Here is a 17301-nt window from a genome sequence, read left to right on the forward strand (position 1 = left end):
TACATTTTCAACTTCAACTGTATATTACCATAAGTATTGATATTGTTAACTCTATAAATAGATAGTATCCTAGTCCTGCTTACATGTGTATTACCATAGGTATTGAGTTGGGTTACCAGTCACTTTTCAGCCCTGTTTACATGTGTATTACCATAGGTATTGAGTTGGGTTACCAGTCACTTTTCAGCCCTGTTTACATGTGTACAAAGCATTAGGAACACCTGCTCTTTCCATGACAGACTGACCAGGTGAAAGCTATGATCCATTATTGATGTCACCTGTAAAATCCACTTCAAATCAGTGTAGATGAAGGGGAGGAGACAGGTTAAAGATGGATTTAAGTCTTGAGACATGGACTGTGTATGTGTGCCATTCAGAGGGTGAATGGGCAAGACAGAAGATTAGGGTCTTTGAACAGGGCATGGTAGTAGGTGCCAGTTACACTATTTTGATCCTGAATACTGCAGTTGAGAAGGGCAAGGTACTCATTTCACTGTGATTGTGCATGTGACTTGAGTGAAAACCATCTAATGGGGAGTCAATGGGCATTGTTCAACCTCCGTCTCATGAATGCCAAAATAATGAGGATTATTTCTGTATTTGTAGAGTACAGGTTGTCAGGGAGAATGAAGGATATTTACCATACAGAACTTGTGTAGAAACATCTTTATTACAAAATGATAGCCAACCATTACACAGCTAATGTATCCCACCAAAGACATTTCAACTCCATTGCTTTGCACAAATTGTAGTTAGCATCAAATATCCATAATTCAACACATGCAAAGTCGTTGAGGTGAAAACAGACAAAAAAAAACTGATCCGATGGAATGCACAGAAACATTCGAGCTGTTCCTGGTAAAAAGTCCCCGATATTGGGAGGAAAAACATGCCCGTCTCGCCTGTGTTACGTACCCGGTGGGAAAGAAAGAAAAACACTTTATATCTTAAAAGCTGCCACTGCTCCAAAAGACATAACCGACTCCAGGGAACCTCCAGAAATAGTTCAGGTGAAGAAAAAATAAAATCCAGTCCATCTTTCCACTCAAACGGGTTTGAGATGGTTCCATGTAGTCTGGAAGAGGCTTGGTGTTTCCGAATGGGTCGAATACCCCCCTCAGTGCACCTTCCTCTCAGACGGCTTTCCTATGGTACTCTGGGGGCGCCACCTCGTAGTCGCTGGCACTGAAGAGGGAGGAGTTCTTCATTAGATACCTACGACAGACAGGAGGAACAAGCAATTGGAGGTCAATTACCAGCCATAGAAAATGGACAAAAACTTGGCATCTGTATTTCATAAAAGTTGATCGGCCTCTATGAAGTCTAGAAATATTACAATGAGGAGCAGATCAACTCATCCTAACAACTTATAACCTCCTTTCTATTTGGGCCTTTAATCAGACTGTCCAGATAACCATCTGCAGCAATTAGGAGAAGGACACATTTGTTTACAGGAAATAACTACACGTGGAGAAGGCTAAATGAATGTGTCCTCCGTTTGAACCCATCACAATCTACTACGGTTGTTGCAGGTTGAGGAGGATCAGGATTATGGCCACGTTCCCAGATGGTGTCTAGGGTACACACACACAGTATCCTGCAGATACACGGCCAGACATTTAGGCCCACTGCAAGGAAAACATTCATGACAGAGCAACAGTGAACAAATGAACTGCTTCATCAGGATGACTGAAATAAGCTGTATGATTAGGCCTACTCTGGAATCCAATGGTCTTGGTAACTTCTCGTTAGAGTGGTATCACAAAGTCTGTCAGTGTCAAGACCGAGCCCTGACAGCGAGATTAGACAGCAGCATTTCACGGTCAGTGGGCTACGTTTTCAACGGTGAAATCCTTCTGATGAGAATATAATATGATAGACCAGCCAGGTTAGGGAATGCTCTGCCAAGCCAGACATTCAATTTCACGAGTGGGGATGAAGGAGAGGCGTCTTACTTGAGAAAATCCTGCAGGTAGTTGAGCAGCAGAGCCAGGCTTTTCTCATCCAGGGGAGTGTAGGCAAGCATGGAGCCAATTCTCACTGCACAACACAAAGAACAGCACTGTCAGGGACCACATTTAACCATATGTACACAGACATTCATCTATATTAGCATTGGCTGATATTTGAATAAATACTGTCTCAATGCAGGTGTGGACAGATGAGTAAACTGAAACTCTCCCATGGAAACTGCTATACAGTTTTATTTAAATCTGCGAAGAGTGTTGTGACTTTGTTAAATGCACTCAAAATAAAATAAAATGCTATTGGTCACACACACATTTAGCAGATGTTATTGCGGGTGTAGAGAAATGCTTGTGTTTCTAGTGCAGTAATATCTAACAATACACACTAATCTAAAAGTAAAAGAATGGAATTAAGAAATATATACATATTAGGACGAGCAATGTCAGAGTGGGACAGACTAAAACACAGTAGAATAGAATACAGTATATATGAGATGAGTAAAGCAAAAACATGTAAACATTATTAAAGTGGCCAGTGATTTCAAGTCTATGTATATAGGCTCAGCAGCCTCCAAGGTGCAGGGTTATGTAACCGTGTGGAATCCGACCTAATGATGGCTATTTTACAGTCTGATGATCTTGAGATAGAAGCAGGTTTGTGTTTACAGAGTGAACTACCCAATTGACGCTTGGCGTTTGCCCTTCAAGTGTTTGACACAGCCTTTGATGACACAAACACCTTTCTAAATGGTTCTTCATCTACTAATCTCAGTTCAACCTGGCTCGAACGAGACGCTCTCTCAAATGGCCCTGGCACTTAGTCCATCTGATGATCACACCGGTTCAGATCAGAAACCCAATTGCCGGTAGTTAAAGATCCGCTCAATGTTAATTAACTAACTAATGGGATTCTGGATGCAATTTGTGGCGGCGGTAGACGCTTCACCTTCTGGCCTTCCCTGGGTATTACACATTCTCCTACACCCCATTGACTCCAGAAAGTTAACTTTCATCCCTGTGATAACGGCCGATAATGAAATCTATTAAAGTGTCCTTCATTAGCAGTATGGCTGAAGATGAGAGCTTTCGTGGGTGCTGTGACGGTGCACCAATGACAGAGCAGTGAAGGGTGGTAGGAGAAGAGTAGACAAAAGGCAATGTAAACAGTCTTAAGGCTCTAATAACTAAAGAGAACCATTTCCCCCTGGGCCTTCACCTCTCCTAAAGAGAACCATTTCCCCCTGGGCCTTCACCTCTCCTAAAGAGAACCATTTCCCCCTGGGCCTTCACCTCTCCTAAAGAGAACCATTTCCCCCTGGGCCTTCACCTCTCCTAAAGAGAACCATTTCCCCCTGGGCCTTCACCTCTCCTAAAGAGAACCATTTCCCCCTGGGCCTTCACCTCTCCTAAAGAGAACCATTTCCCCCTGGGCCTTCACCTCTCCTAAAGAGAACCATTTCCCCTGGGCCTTCACCTCTCCTAAAGAGAACCATTTCCCCCTGGGCCTTCACCTCTCCCAAAGAGAACCATTTCCCCCTGGGCCTTCACCTCTCCCAAAGAGAACCATTTCCCCCTGGGCCTTCACCTCTCCTAAAGAGAACCATTTCACCTCTCCTAAAGAGAACCATTTCCCCCTGGGCCTTCACCTCTCCTAAAGAGAACCACTTCATCTCCTAAAGAGAACCATTTCCCCCTGGGCCTTCACCTCCTCCTAAAGAGAACCATTTCCCCCTGGGCCTTCACCTCTCCTAAAGAGAACCATTTCCCCCACCTCCTAAAGAGAACCATTTCCCCCCTAAAGAGAACCATTTCCCCCTGGGCCTTCACCTCTCCTAAAGAGAACCATTCCCCCCTGGGTCTTCACCTCTCCTAAAGAGAACCATTCCCCCCTGGGTCTTCACCTCTCCTAAAGAGAACCATTCCCCCCTGGGTCTTCACCTCTCCTAAAGAGAACCATTCCCCCTGGGCCTTCACCTCTCCTAAAGAGAACCATTTCCCCCGGGCCTTCACCTCTCCTAAAGAGAACCATTTCCCCCTGGGCCTTCACCTCTCCTAAAGAGAACCATTTCCCCCTGGGTCTTCACCTCTCCTAAAGAGCCCAATCACCCCAACGTTAGTCTCCTGAGATTCAAACTGAAATATTTGTTAAAAGTTCCAGTCCAGAGGCTACTTCCAATCCTCCTCATTCAGACAGAGTCCCCCCCCCCGGGGGCTACGTACCAAAGAGCCGGAGCAGGTGCGGGCCCCCGTAGACCTGGGACATGGGTGTGTCGGGGTGATCCGCCAGTATCTCTGCATACTGGGGCCTCTCAAACTTATAGAGCAGCTGAGTGCCCAGCATGACGTTGAAGTACTCCCTGATCCCTGCCACCACCTCGTTCACAGCATACTCCCTGAGGGGAACCAGGACAGGAGATATAAGGCAACAGGCACTGCTGAAGTGTTCACAGCTAGAGCTGAATGAATGCGTGATACCTGGGTTGAACTTCACCAATTACAGCTAGTCCACTTTGATAAGCAGATACAGGCCAGGCTTGTCTGGTTTCTAGTCAGATGACCTTCTTCATTGTAACTTCACTCGTACTGCAGCATCGAGAGGGGTGTGGTTTTACTCACTTGCTTTCTGAAGTTCCTCTTGATTTCTTATAGCTTGCATAGTCCTCCAAGACACTATCCACATTCTTTCTCGCGGGCAGGTGAAAAAGCTACAATTCAAGAAAAATGTAATGTATTTGTCAAGCACCTCATAAAATACGCTTAAAACACAAACAAATCCTGTAAAGAATGAACTTGTAGAGAAAGACTGTCTTGCCAGTAAATAGTTGGCATCTTCTTTGGGGTCAATTTGAAGTGACGGCAGCCAATTCAGGAACTGAAATTCCAATTCAATAATAAAAAATAAAAAACTATTTTCAATTAATTCTCAATAAACTTAAAAGTAAACGCTATTCATTTAAAAAAAAACTTCAATATTTGAAGTTTAAAATTCAAATTCCTGAATTGACCATTTTCAATTGGTATTGAGCCCAACCCTGGTAGACAGCTGTCTTGACCCCCACCTGCTTCTGTCTGGTAATAAGGTCCCAGTCATCCACCAGCCACGGCTTCAGCTCCTCAGGAATCTTCACCTTGACCTCCACACGGTTGATGAACGTCTCCTCCTGGTTACAGTGAAACCAAATGGAACAGTCAGACTCATTTACAATAAGAGATGTGAAAACCAGTAAAAAAAAAAAAAATAAGCCCTGGGTATTGTTAAAAAACACAATTCCCATCTGTGATTGGCTGACTGCTGCAGGACATAAGTAACTGGAGCTGTTGTTTCAGAGTATGAGAGGCTTCAATTGGTGAACAGAACAGGCCTGCTGTGTGTGAGGGACAACACAGAACAGGCCTGCTGTATGTGAGGGACAACACAGAACAGGCCTGCTGTATGTGAGGGACAACACAGAGAACAGGCCTGCTGTATGTGAGGGACAACACAGAGAACAGGCCTGCTGTATGTGAGGGACAACACAGAGAACAGGCCTGCTGTATGTGAGGGACAACACAGAACAGGCCTGCTGTATGTGAGGGACAACACAGAGAACAGGCCTGCTGTAAGTGAGGGACAACACAGAGAACAGGCCTGCTGTATGTGAGGGACAACACAGAGAACAGGCCTGCTGTAAGTGAGGGACAACACAGAGAACAGGCCTGCTGTAAGTGAGGGACAACACAGAGAACAGGCCTGCTGTATGTGAGGGACAACACAGAGAACAGGCCTGCTGTATGTGAGGGACAACACAGAGAACAGGCCTGCTGTATGTGAGGGACAACACAGAGAACAGGCCTGCTGTATGTGAGGGACAATACACAGCATCCATAGGTGGACATACACTCTCCACAGTTGGGTCGCAACGAGCCCTCTTCTTCCGCGGTGGCTGTGGCATCTCTCCTGTGCTGGTACCTTCTCCAGCCGCTGGTGCTGCACAAAGACAAATGGGACAGACACACAATCAAACCCTATCCACAAAGGAATGTTAAAGGGTTCATTTAACTAGTAGCAGAAACTAGTGGGACTAACACTAACTAGTAGCAGAAACTAGTGGGACTAACACTTTTACTTACTCTTTAGTTTTGTCTTTTTCGCTTTCCTGAAGAAAAAAGAAGATTGCATTAAAAGGCGCTGTTCAATTATTTTTTGGTGAAAGTTTGAAAGTAGGTCAAACTTGAAAGACGGGATCAAACTTACAGATCAACATTTTTCTGCTGCACAGCAGCAATCTTCTTGCTCGGTGCTACACCCCTCATCTTTCCCTCCACATCATAATGCCTGTAAGAGGAAGGAACACCGCCATGAACTACAATAACCTTCACAAACACTTGTTCTAACATTTACTTATGATCATTTTATGTAATCTTCTTTTTAACTCGTATGTTTTATGTTCAACTAGTGCTTACAAGTAAATGCACCGTGGGCTGCAAGTATTGTATCATAGGTGCTATATACATAAAGATTACTATTGTGGTTCATTATTAAAAAAATAAGTGGAATCACTTTTTATGTTCTCCCATCTTCGAGTCATCGTCGGCATTTCTGGGGAGACATTGATTGACATATAGAATCCCATTGTTGTATTTCGTTCAATGGCAGCTTGAATACAATGTTGACACAGTAGGTACATCCCATACACTAAAACACTCCCTCACCCCAACACAATGTTGACACAGTAGGTACATCCCATACACTAAAACACTCCCTCACCCCAACACAATGTTGACACAGTAGGTACATCCCATACACTAAAACACTCCCCCACCCCAACACAATGTTGACACAGTAGGTACATCCCATACACTAAAACACTCCCCACCCCAACACAATGTTGACACAGTAGGTACATCCCATACACTAAAACACTCCCCCACCCCCCCAACACAATGTTGACACAGTAGGTACATCCCATACACTAAAACACTCCCCCACCCCAACACAATGTTGACACAGTAGGTACATCCCATACACTAAAACACTCCCCCACCCCCCCAACACAATGTTGACACAGTAGGTACATCCCATACACTAAAACACTCCCCCCCCCCCAACACAATGTTGACACAGTAGGTACATCCCATACACTAAAACACTCCCCCACCCCAACACAATGTTGACACAGTAGGTACATCCCATACACTAAAACACTCCCCCACCCCCAACACAATGTTGACACAGTAGGTACATCCCATACACTAAAACACTCCCCCACCCCAACACAATGTTGACACAGTAGGTACATCCCATACACTAAAACACTCCCCCACCCCCAACACATTGTTGACACAGTAGGTACATCCCATACACTAAAACACTCCCCCACCCCAACACAATGTTGACACAGTAGGTACATCCCATACACTAAAACACTCCCCCACCCCCCCAACACAGAGTCTGTCTGTAATGAGATGAACTCACTGATTAGCCTTTTGAAGCTCTTTTTGTTTCTGCAGGTTGCTGTCCACATATTTGAGAACTCTGCTTTCAGGAACCCATTCATCCCAGCTGAAACAGAAAGAAATCAACCACATTCAGATGTCTGACCGTTTATTTCTATTGAATCAATACCAGAATGTTAGGTCTGTGGCTGTGAGGTAAGCATTTATAAAAAATAAAAAATAAAAGTTCATTCTAAAAAAAGATGGGTCCATAGCTAACAGTAGTACTGTCTAAATAGAGACAGTACTGGTCCTCTGCAGCTCAAATGTTAGAGCAGCGTTTCACAAGGGGTGTACGTTTTGGTTTTTGCCCTAGCACTACACAGCTGATTCAAATGAGGAACTCATCATCAAGCTTTGATCATTTGAATCCCCCTTGGGGTCCCCAAGAGTTTGGGTAATTACTTGCAACACCAGAAAAGTGGATTCAAGTCCCAGGACCACCCATTCATAAGAAACGTATGCACCATAACGAAGTCACTTTAGATACACATGCCTTATTATTTGAAAAGCCAACAATGAAAAAAAATGACTCACTTTTTGTTCCATCCACTGTAATGAATGAAGTACTTAATTTGCTTCTCCTTGATATTGGTTTTCACTGCCTGAAATACAACAATCATTACGAATTGTAATAAATATGACTTTAGGTATAGGCCACTGCAAATGGTGTATTGTTTAGTAAACACGAGCCGAAAGCCATTTAGATTGGTGGAATGAATCTAAACCCACCTTTGCTTCGTAAAGCAATGGCCCATGAAAACACAGAACTCTTTCACCTAAAAACAGAAGAAATAGACAAATACTGGATGGTTATATTAAACCGTGAACACCAGTGGTTGGCTAAGGTGTAGCTAAATGTATTTCGTTGATACGTGGCCAACGTATAAAACCAATACAATAGAAACACAATTGCATAGTTAGCTAGCTAGCTACATTTGCTATTTAAGCCAAGGCCCTTGGCAAGGGATTGTTTACCCGTTAGCAATTAGCTAACGTTAGCTAGGTAGCTTATTGTTTCAACACAGCCAGTTAGAGCAAACAGTCTAGTTAGTTGGCTGAATGAACACCAAAGGTACGTGTATTAGTACACTACTTATGGTAGATGACATTTAATTATTCATGCAATTTTCAAATTGATGATATCTCTCGCTAGCATGTAGCAGTGTTTTAGCTAACGTTAGCTGGCTAACGTGCTCTGCGCGAGAAGCGCCATACCGTCGATGCCTTTTCACTCACGAGACGACAGGGTCTAGCTACGTTTTTAATTTTCACAGTTCATCATCACGGTGCACATTTACCTTCTTGAAATTTAGGTTTAGGGTCCTGTTTTGGCGCCATTCACAGACTCAACTGTTCGGATCTCTGAATGATCAAATTCGTGCATTGCCAGCTTCCATTTCTTCCTGACACAACACGGCAAAGGGCTCTTCTCTCGACGTGCGCAGCCTGGCAGCGCGGTCAGGTGACCACGGTATCGCACTGCGCTGAGGCGGACCACACAGGACATGATCATTGTTTTGTGAAGGGAGCCGTATTCATTTACTTTATTTGAACCTTTATTTAACTAGGCAGGTCAGTTAAAAACACATTATTATTTACAATTACATCCTGGCCAAACCCTAACGAGGCTGGGACAATTGTGCGCAGGCCTATGGGACTCTTACTTGAGTTTATTTAGTAAATATTTTCTAAACTCTATTTATTGAACTGCATTGTTGGTTAAGTGCTTGTAAGTAAGCATTTCACTGTACACATTTTGTATTCAGAGCATGTGACATTTTTTCCCCCGAGTTCTGCCAATGAGAATACTGTACCAGATCTGGGTGTATGTTTAGATTATTATAATATATATTTTTATTTAAGTCAGTTAAGAATTACATTTACATTTAAGTCATTTAGCAGACGCTCTTATCCAGAGCGACTTACAAATTGGTGCATTCACCTTATGAGATCCAGTGGAACAGCCACTTTACAATAGTGCATCTAAATCTTTTAAGGGGGGGGAGAAGGATTACTTTATCCTATCCTAGGTATTCCTTAAAGAGGTGGGGTTTCAGGTGTCTCCGGAAGGTGGTGATTGACTCCGCTGTCCTGGCGTCGTGAGGGAGTTTGTTCCACCATTGGGGGCCAGAGCAGCGAACAGTTTTGACTGGGCTGAGCGGGAACTGTACTTCCTCAGTGGTAGGGAGGCGAGCAGGCCAGAGGTGGATGAACGCAGTGCCCTTGTTTGGGTGTAGGGCCTGATCAGAGCCTGGAGGTACTGAGGTGCCGTTCCCCTCACAGCTCCGTAGGCAAGCACCATGGTCTTGTAGCGGATGCGAGCTTCAACTGGAAGCCAGTGGAGAGAGCGGAGGAGCGGGGTGACGTGAGAGAACTTGGGAAGGTTGAACACCAGATGGGCTGCGGCGTTCTGGGTGAGTTGTAGGGGTTTAATGGCACAGGCAGGGAGCCCAGCCAACAGCGAGTTGCAGTAATCAGACGGGAGATGACAAGTGCCTGGATTAGGACCTGCGCCGCTTCCTGTGTGAGGCAGGGTGTACTCTGCGGATGTTGTAGAGCATGAACCTACAGGAACGGGCCACCGTCTTGATGTTAGTTGAGAACGACAGGGTGTTGTCCAGGATCACGCCAAGGTTCTTAGCGCTCTGGGAGGAGGACACAATGGAGTTGTCAACGTGATGGCGAGATGATGACTGTAAGCTTTGGAGTCAGCTCATGGCATATATTATTATTATTAATCGGGCAGTCCTTCCCGGGAGGAAGAGCAGCTCCGTCTTGCCGAGGTTCAGCTTGAGGTGGTGATCCGTCATCCACACTGATATGTCTGCCAGACATGCAGAGATGCGATTCGCCACCTGGTCATCAGAAGGGGGAAAGGAGAAGATTAATTGTGTGTCGTCTGCATAGCAATGATAGGAGAGACCATGTGAGGTTATGACAGAGCCAAGTGACTTGGTGTATAGCGAGAATAGGAGAGGGCCTAGAACAGAGCCCTGGGGGACACCAGTGGTGAGAGCGCGTGGTGAGGAGACAGATTCTCGCCACGCCACCTGGTAGGAGCGACCTGTCAGGTAGGACGCAATCCAAGCGTGGGCCGCGCCGGAGATGCCCAACTCGGAGAGGGTGGAGAGGAGGATCTGATGGTTCACAGTATCGAAGGCAGCCGATAGGTCTAGAAGGATGAGAGCAGAGGAGAGAGAGTTAGCTTTAGCAGTGCGGAGCGCCTCCGTGATACAGAGAAGAGCAGTCTCAGTTGAATGACTAGTCTTGAAACCTGACTGATTTGGATCAAGAAGGTCATTCTGAGAGAGATAGCGGGAGAGCTGGCCAAGGACGGCACATTCAAGAGTTTTGGAGAGAAAAGAAAGAAGGGATACTGGTCTGTAGTTGTTGACATCGGAGGGATCGAGTGTAGATTTTTTCAGAAGGGGTGCAACTCTCGCTCTCTTGAAGACGGAAGGGACGTAGCCAGCGGTCAGGGATGAGTTGATGAGCGAGGTGAGGTAAGGGAGAAGGTCTCCGGAAATGGTCTGGAGAAGAGAGGAGGGGATAGGGTCAAGCGGGCAGGTTGTTGGGCGGCCGGCCGTCACAAGACGCGAGATTTCATTCTGGATAGAGAGGGGAGAAAGAGGTCAGAGCACAGGGTAGGGCAGTGTGAGCAGAACCAGCGGTGTCGTTTGACTTAGCAAACGAGGATCGGATGTCGTCGACCTTCTTTTCAAAATGGTTGACGAAGTCATCTGCAGAGAGGGAGGAGGGGGGGGAGGGGGAGGAGGATTCAGGAGGGAGGAGAAGGTGGCAAAGAGCTTACTAGGGTTAGAGGCAGATGCTTGGAATTTAGAGTGGTAGAAAGTGGCTTTAGCAGCAGAGACAGAGGAGGAAAATGTAGAGAGGAGGGAGTGAAAGGATGCCAGGTCCGCAGGGAAGTTTTCCTCCATTTCCGCTCGGCTGCCCGGAGCCCTGTTCTGTGAGCTCGCAATGAGTCGTCGAGCCACGGAGCGGGAGGGGAGGACCGAGCCGGCCTGGAGGATAGGGGACATAGAGAGTCAAAGGATGCAGAAAGGGAGGAGAGGAGGGTTGAGGAGGCAGAATCAGGAGATAGGTTGGAGAAGGTTTGAGCAGAGGGAAGAGATGATAGGATGGAAGAGGAGAGAGTAGCAGGGGAGAGAGAGCTTAGGTTGGGACGGCGCAATACCATCCGAGTAGGGGCAGTGTGGGAAGTGTTGGATGAGAGCGAGAGGGAAAAGGATACAAGGTAGTGGTCGGAGACTTGGAGGGGAGTTGCAATGAGGTTAGTGGAAGAACAGCATCTAGTAAAGATGAGGTCGAGCGTATTGCCTGCCTTGTGAGTAGGGGGGGAAGGTGAGAGGGTGAGGTCAAAAGAGGAGAGGAGTGGAAAGAAGGAGGCAGAGAGGAATGAGTCAAAGGTAGACGTGGGGAGGTTAAAGTCGCCCAGAACTGTGAGAGGTGAGCCGTCCACAGGAAAGGAGCTTATCAAGGCATCAAGCTCATTGATGAACTCTCCGAGGGGACTTGGAGGGCGATAAATGATAAGGATGTTAAGCTTGAAAGGGCTGGTAACTGTGACAGCATGGAATTCAAAGGAGGCGATAGACAGATGGGTAAGGGGAGAAAGAGAGAATGACCACTTGGGAGAGATGAGGATCCCGGTGCCACCACCCCGCTGACCAGAAGCTCTCGGGGTGTGCGAGAACACGTGGGCGGACGAAGAGAGAGCAGTAGGAGTAGCAGTGTTATCTGTGGTGATCCATGTTTCCGTCAATGCCAAGAAGTCGAGGGACTGGAGGGAGGCATAGGCTGAGATGAACTCTGCCTTGTTGGCCGCAGATCGGCAGTTCCAGAGGCTACCGGAGACCTGGAACTCCACGTGGGTCGTGCGCGCTGGGACCACCAGATTAGGGTGGCCGCGGCCACGCGGTGTGGAACGTTTGTATGGTCTGTGCAGAGAGGAGAGAACAGGGATAGACAGACACATAGTTGACAGGCTACAGACGAGGCTACGCTAATGCAAGGAGATTGGAATGACAAGTGGACTACACGTCTCGAATGTTCAGAAAGTTAAGCTTACGTAGCAAGAATCTTATTGACTAAAATGATTAAAATGATACAGTACTGCTGAAGTAGGCTAGCTGGCAGTGGCTGCGTTGTTGACTTTGTAGGCTAGCTGGCAGTGGCTGCGTTGTTGACACTACACTAATCAAGTCGTACCGTTGAGTGTAATAGTTTCTACAGTGCTGCTATTCGGGGGCTAGCTGGCTAGCTAGCAGTGTTGATTACGTTACGTTGCGTTAAAAGAACGACAATAGCTGGCTAGCTAACCTAGAAAATTGCTCTAGACTACACAATTATCTTTGATACAAAGACGGCTATGTAGCTAGCTACGATCAAACAAATCAAACCGTTGTGCTGTAATGAAATGAGATGAAAATGTGATACTACCTGTGGAGCGAAGCGGAATGCGACCGGGTTGTTGAGTGCGGAAGTTCTATTCGGTAGACGTTGGCTAGCTGTTGGCTAGCTAGCAGTGTCTCCTACGTTAAGGACGACAAATAGCTGGCTAGCTAACCTCGGTAAATTAAGATAATCACTCTAAGACTACACACTCTAAACTACACAATTATCTTGGATACGAAGACAGCAAAGACAACTATGTAGCTAGCTGATGACTCAGCTGTCCGCGTGGTCTGAGGCAGGTGTTAGATTACTCAGCTGTTCACGTGGTCTGAGACAGGTGTTAGATTACTCAGCTGTTCTAGTGGTCTGAGACAGGTGTTAGATTACTCAGCTTTTCTAGTGGTCTGAGACAGGTGTTAGATTACTCAGCTGTTCTAGTGGTCTGAGACAGGTGTTAGATTACTCAGCTGTTCTATTGGTCTGAGGCAGGTGGTAGATTACTCAGCTGTTCGCGTGGTCTGAGACAGGTGTTAGATTACTCAGCTGTTCTAGTGGTCTGAGACAGGTGTTAGATTACTCAGCTTTTCTAGTGGTCTGAGACAGGTGTTAGATTACTCAGCTGTTCTATTGGTCTGAGGCAGGTGGTAGATTACTCAGCTGTTCTAGTGGTCTGAGGCAGGTGGTAGATTACTCAGCTGTTCTAGTGGTCTAGAACAGCTGAGAATAAATTCTTATTTGCAATGACAATCTACACCGGTCAAACCCGAATGACGCTGGGCCAATTGTGTGCCGGCCAATCACAGCCGGTTGTGATACAGCCTGAAATCGAACTAGGGTCTGTAGTGACACCTCCTAGCACTGAGATGCAGTGCCTTAGACCGCTGCGCCACCCAGACGCCCTGTAGGGTACTAAGCTGTTTAGAATATTCATACAATCTTAACATGAATTGGTTATTTCAGCCACTAACAATTAAATCAGCTCTTGATCTTGTGTTTCATGTGATGGTACACAGATGGCTGGCCAAGAGGTTTGAAGATCATGAATAAGTTCATTCATTAGTCTGAAGAGTATAACAAAAATATCAATCATTCTGTCCTGACAAATAGGATAGTAGGAGGTCAATATCAAACTGAGATGAAATGTTTTATTGATATGGTTCAAGTATGTGATGCATAAGTGGAGCCTATTAGCACCACACCTCTCCCTTATTTGACCTGGATAGTTTGTGTCTATGCATTGATATGGAGGCTCCGTGGTGCCTTTTTCAAAATGTATGTAGTTCTGTCCTTGAGCTGTTCTTGTCTAATGATGTTCTGTATTATGTCATTCTGTGTTACGTTTCATGTTTTGTGTTGAACCCCAGGAAGAGAAGCTTCTGCTTTTGCAACATCTAATGGGGATCCTAATAAAATAACCCCAAATACCAAATAGGTAGGCCTGTTAAGCAATAAATGCAGTGTTTTCGATATAAAATGCATTGTTTGGGAAATGCATAGGCCTACCGGTAAAAGCGGTCATCAACTATCAAGTTGTACTCGTAACACTGCTTGTGGGCTTCAGAGGGAAATTGACAATTTACAGTAATCGGTGTCAAGACTGTCATGTTTTTCGTTGTCCATTTTGACATGAAACACAATAATGCAATCATTAAGGCAACGAGGTGAGATTAAATATATGGATGTTTATTTTGCATGAACACAATTTAAGCAATATGGTTATCTGTTATCATAGGCATAATATTTACCCTTCCCTCCCATTGCATGTAATTTGTGACAAATGCCATTGCACACAATGAAGACTAGACGTGCAGCTGTGAAGGAGAACATGGGATCATGGGTACGTTTATCTCCACAAGGCTACAATTATGATGGAATGATAAAGACAATATATAGTCTGCCTCTGTTTCTCTATCGTTTAATGATGACTTTCCGGTTTTTCTGTCGTTTAATGATGACAGTCCGGGCGGTTTCTCTATCGTTTAATGATGACAGTCCGGGCGGTTTCTCTGTCGTTTAATGATGACAGTCCGGGAGGTTTCTCTATCGTTTAATGATGACAGTCCGGGCGGTTTCTCTATCGTTTAATGATGACAGTCCGGGCGGTTTCTCTATCGTTTAATGATGACAGTCCGGGAGGTTTCTCTATCGTTTAATGATGACAGTCCGGGCGGTTTCTCTATCGTTTAATGATGACAGTCCGGGCGGTTTCTCTATCGTTTAATGATGACAGTCCGGGCGGTTTCTCTATCGTTTAATGATAACTTCCCGGGAATACAACAGCACATGGATGGGAGAAACCATAACAGGCAGAATTGCCTCATGCGCAATTTTGGTAGCCATTATCATTGTATCATTGTGACCGTTTGTTTTAGTGCTTGTCCATGCCTGTTTTGTGATTTTTTTCCCACCAACAGAACATACTGCATTCGCCTATTACAGTACACCCATGTCTTGCGCCCTATAGGGTACATTATGCAACATGGAGCGCGTGCGTAATGGCAACGGCAACCGATTCTTCCACTGCGTAAAATGACTATCCGCCATATAACAAATCTTTCAGTTTCTTTCTAAACTCTTCTCTCATTAGGCAATAAATTACAGGGTTTAGACAGCTATTGGCGTGCGCAAGGCAGACTGTCACAGGGAATACGTAAGTGTGAACTATGTAGTAAGATTTATCCCAATGCACAGCATTCAATTTCACAAGGACGCCCCAGAATGTGATGGCGTGATTTGGCATCCAGCAAAGAAAGAAGGAGAGGACGACGATGGTGACAGATTTGGTGACTTGTGATGTCCGTTTGGTGTTTGTTTTCATACTACGGTTGCGGATGAATCGCAAAAGCATGATGTAGCTGACTGAAACAATGGCCATGGGTAAAACAAATGCAAATATAATTTTCTGAAGGTGATAAACTGCTAACCAATATTGTCCATCAGGGAACTTAAGCAAACATAGTTTTTCCCCCGCTACATTTGTCACGGTTGAGAATATGGATGTTGGTGCAGTCGCAATTGTTGCGGATACCCAAAGAACCACGCTAATCCATTTGGCAGAGCAGGACTTTTGCCTAGTTCGGTCCTTTAGAGAGGAGGCGACGGACCAGTATCGGGTGACGCTCATTGCAGTCAGAAAGAACACGCTCGCGTACATGTTCATAACTGTGACGGAGCTGATGATTTTGCACATGGCGTCTCCAAACGGCCAGCTGAAGTCAAGTGCGGTGTCCACTGCCCAGAACGGCAGAGTCAATACAAACTGGAAGTCCGTCACTGCCAAGTTAAGTACAAAGAAGTTGATTCTGGATTTTTTCCGCTCTTGTTTCACTCTGATAAAGAACAGCACCAGTAAGTTGCCCACCAAACCCACGGCGCACACCACCGAGTAAACGACGCAGATGAACACCCTCAAAATCGGAGTCCCGTCCGCTGTCACGTCGATGTCCTCTAGGCTACTGAACCGGTCCAGATCCGTCAAGGACCGATTCAGGAGGCCTACACTGCTGTTTCCTTCAGTCATCGTTTCTGTTATTAAATTCGAGTTATTCATGTAGGCTATCCAACTTCAAATCAGGGTTGGAGTCGCTCACTCTGCTTCCAATACATCCTCAGGTTAGTTTGAAATGATAAGAGCGCAGCGATTGCTATGCGCCATTCCCATCATCGCATAATCACACACATTGACAATGTAGCTGTCTTGGTGGCGTAGCTCAAAGCGTCTTGACAATTGCAGTTCTTACAGGATTTATATTGTGACCGCTTCTAGATGCCCCGCCCTGAACGCACAAGGATTTGTGACAATGTTTGATTGACATTAGGCAATATCCTATATTCCTTATTTGCATCACTTTCTTGATATTGACCAATAGGCTACGCCGGGCGTAATGGGTTTTTATAATGGAATAAAATGTGTTTTTCTGGGCAATAGTGATTTGGCTAGTCACCGAGAAATAAAGGACTGGTATGGCTGGAAATGTGCGAATGGAATGGGACCAAACCATGTGTTTTTTATAAACATCCATATATTTAATCTCACCCCGTTGTCTTAATGATGGTATTATTGTGTCTCATGTCAAAATGGACAACGAAAAACATGACAGTCTTGACACTGTCTTGATTACTGTAAATGGTCCATTTCTCTCTGAAGCCCACAAGCAGTGTTACGAGTACAACTTGATAGTTGATGACCGCTTTTACCAGTAGGCCTATGCATTTCCCAAACAATGCATTTTATATTTACATTTACATTTAAGTCATTTAGCAGACGCTCTTATCCAGAGCGACTTACAAATTCGAAAACACTGCATTTATTGCTTAACAGGCCTACCTATTTGGTATTTGGGGGTATTTTATTAGGATCCCCATTAGTTGTTGCAAAAGCAGCAGTTGCTCTTCCTGGGGTTCAACACAAAACATGAAACGTAATACAGAATGACATAAT

At 45.3% G+C, this 17301-nt stretch overlaps 2 protein-coding genes and 2 long non-coding RNA genes across 11 annotated transcripts; 1 reads left to right on the plus strand and 3 right to left on the minus strand.

Annotated features, from left to right (window-relative positions):
* Nucleotides 1-651: 651 nt before the first annotated feature.
* morf4l1 (mortality factor 4 like 1) lies at nucleotides 652-8919 on the minus strand. The gene is made up of 13 exons (XM_052503954.1): nucleotides 8744-8919; nucleotides 8175-8221; nucleotides 7980-8047; nucleotides 7423-7509; nucleotides 6508-6546; nucleotides 6202-6282; nucleotides 6078-6103; nucleotides 5846-5934; nucleotides 5027-5128; nucleotides 4584-4672; nucleotides 4188-4360; nucleotides 1956-2040; nucleotides 652-1215 (listed from the first exon to the last, which is right to left on the minus strand). Exons 1-13 carry the CDS (start codon nucleotides 8781-8783, stop codon nucleotides 1134-1136), a joined length of 1008 nt encoding a protein of 335 aa, XP_052359914.1. The 5' UTR covers nucleotides 8784-8919; the 3' UTR covers nucleotides 652-1133.
* Nucleotides 2049-4181, minus strand: LOC127920182 (uncharacterized). Of its 5 annotated transcripts, XR_008105346.1 has the most exons (4): nucleotides 3978-4181; nucleotides 3577-3613; nucleotides 3442-3478; nucleotides 2049-3405 (listed from the first exon to the last, which is right to left on the minus strand). It is a non-coding gene; the product is annotated as an uncharacterized LOC127920182 (long non-coding RNA). The 5 variants fall into 5 exon arrangements; XR_008105344.1 differs by lacking the exon at nucleotides 3577-3613; XR_008105347.1 differs by lacking the exon at nucleotides 3577-3613 and having other exon boundaries at nucleotides 3442-3515.
* Nucleotides 6486-7388, plus strand: LOC127920183 (uncharacterized). 4 transcript variants are annotated; one of them, XR_008105350.1, is made up of 6 exons: nucleotides 6486-6628; nucleotides 6739-6793; nucleotides 6906-6960; nucleotides 7075-7129; nucleotides 7186-7240; nucleotides 7297-7388. It is a non-coding gene; the product is annotated as an uncharacterized LOC127920183 (long non-coding RNA). The 4 variants fall into 4 exon arrangements; XR_008105352.1 differs by lacking the exon at nucleotides 7186-7240; XR_008105353.1 differs by lacking the exon at nucleotides 7075-7129.
* A 5625-nt stretch (nucleotides 8920-14544) lies between the features above and the next one.
* On the minus strand, nucleotides 14545-16782 carry LOC118380246 (relaxin-3 receptor 1-like). Its single transcript, XM_035767233.2, has one exon. The coding sequence runs from the start codon at nucleotides 16408-16410 to the stop codon at nucleotides 15394-15396; it is 1017 nt and encodes a 338-aa protein (XP_035623126.1). The 5' UTR covers nucleotides 16411-16782; the 3' UTR covers nucleotides 14545-15393.
* Between the last annotated feature and the right edge of the window lie 519 nt (nucleotides 16783-17301).

The sequence above is a fragment of the Oncorhynchus keta genome, unplaced genomic scaffold, assembly GCF_023373465.1.
Source record: "Oncorhynchus keta strain PuntledgeMale-10-30-2019 unplaced genomic scaffold, Oket_V2 Un_contig_1856_pilon_pilon, whole genome shotgun sequence".
NCBI lineage: Eukaryota > Metazoa > Chordata > Actinopteri > Salmoniformes > Salmonidae > Oncorhynchus > Oncorhynchus keta.

Excerpts from the sequence above, each read along its gene's own strand:
- morf4l1 (XM_052503954.1), bottom strand. The coding sequence starts at position 8,783 with ATGGCGCCAAAACAGGACCCTAAACCTAAATTTCAAGAAG. Across the intron at positions 8,048-8,174 it reads CATTGCTTTACGAAGCAAAG|GCAGTGAAAACCAATATCAA; the intron begins GTGGGTTTAGAT and ends GTTGTATTTCAG. Across the intron at positions 7,510-7,979 it reads TACAGTGGATGGAACAAAAA|CTGGGATGAATGGGTTCCTG; the intron begins GTGAGTCATTTT and ends TTTCTGTTTCAG.
- LOC118380246 (XM_035767233.2), bottom strand. The coding sequence starts at position 16,410 with ATGAATAACTCGAATTTAATAACAGAAACGATGACTGAAGGAAACAGC.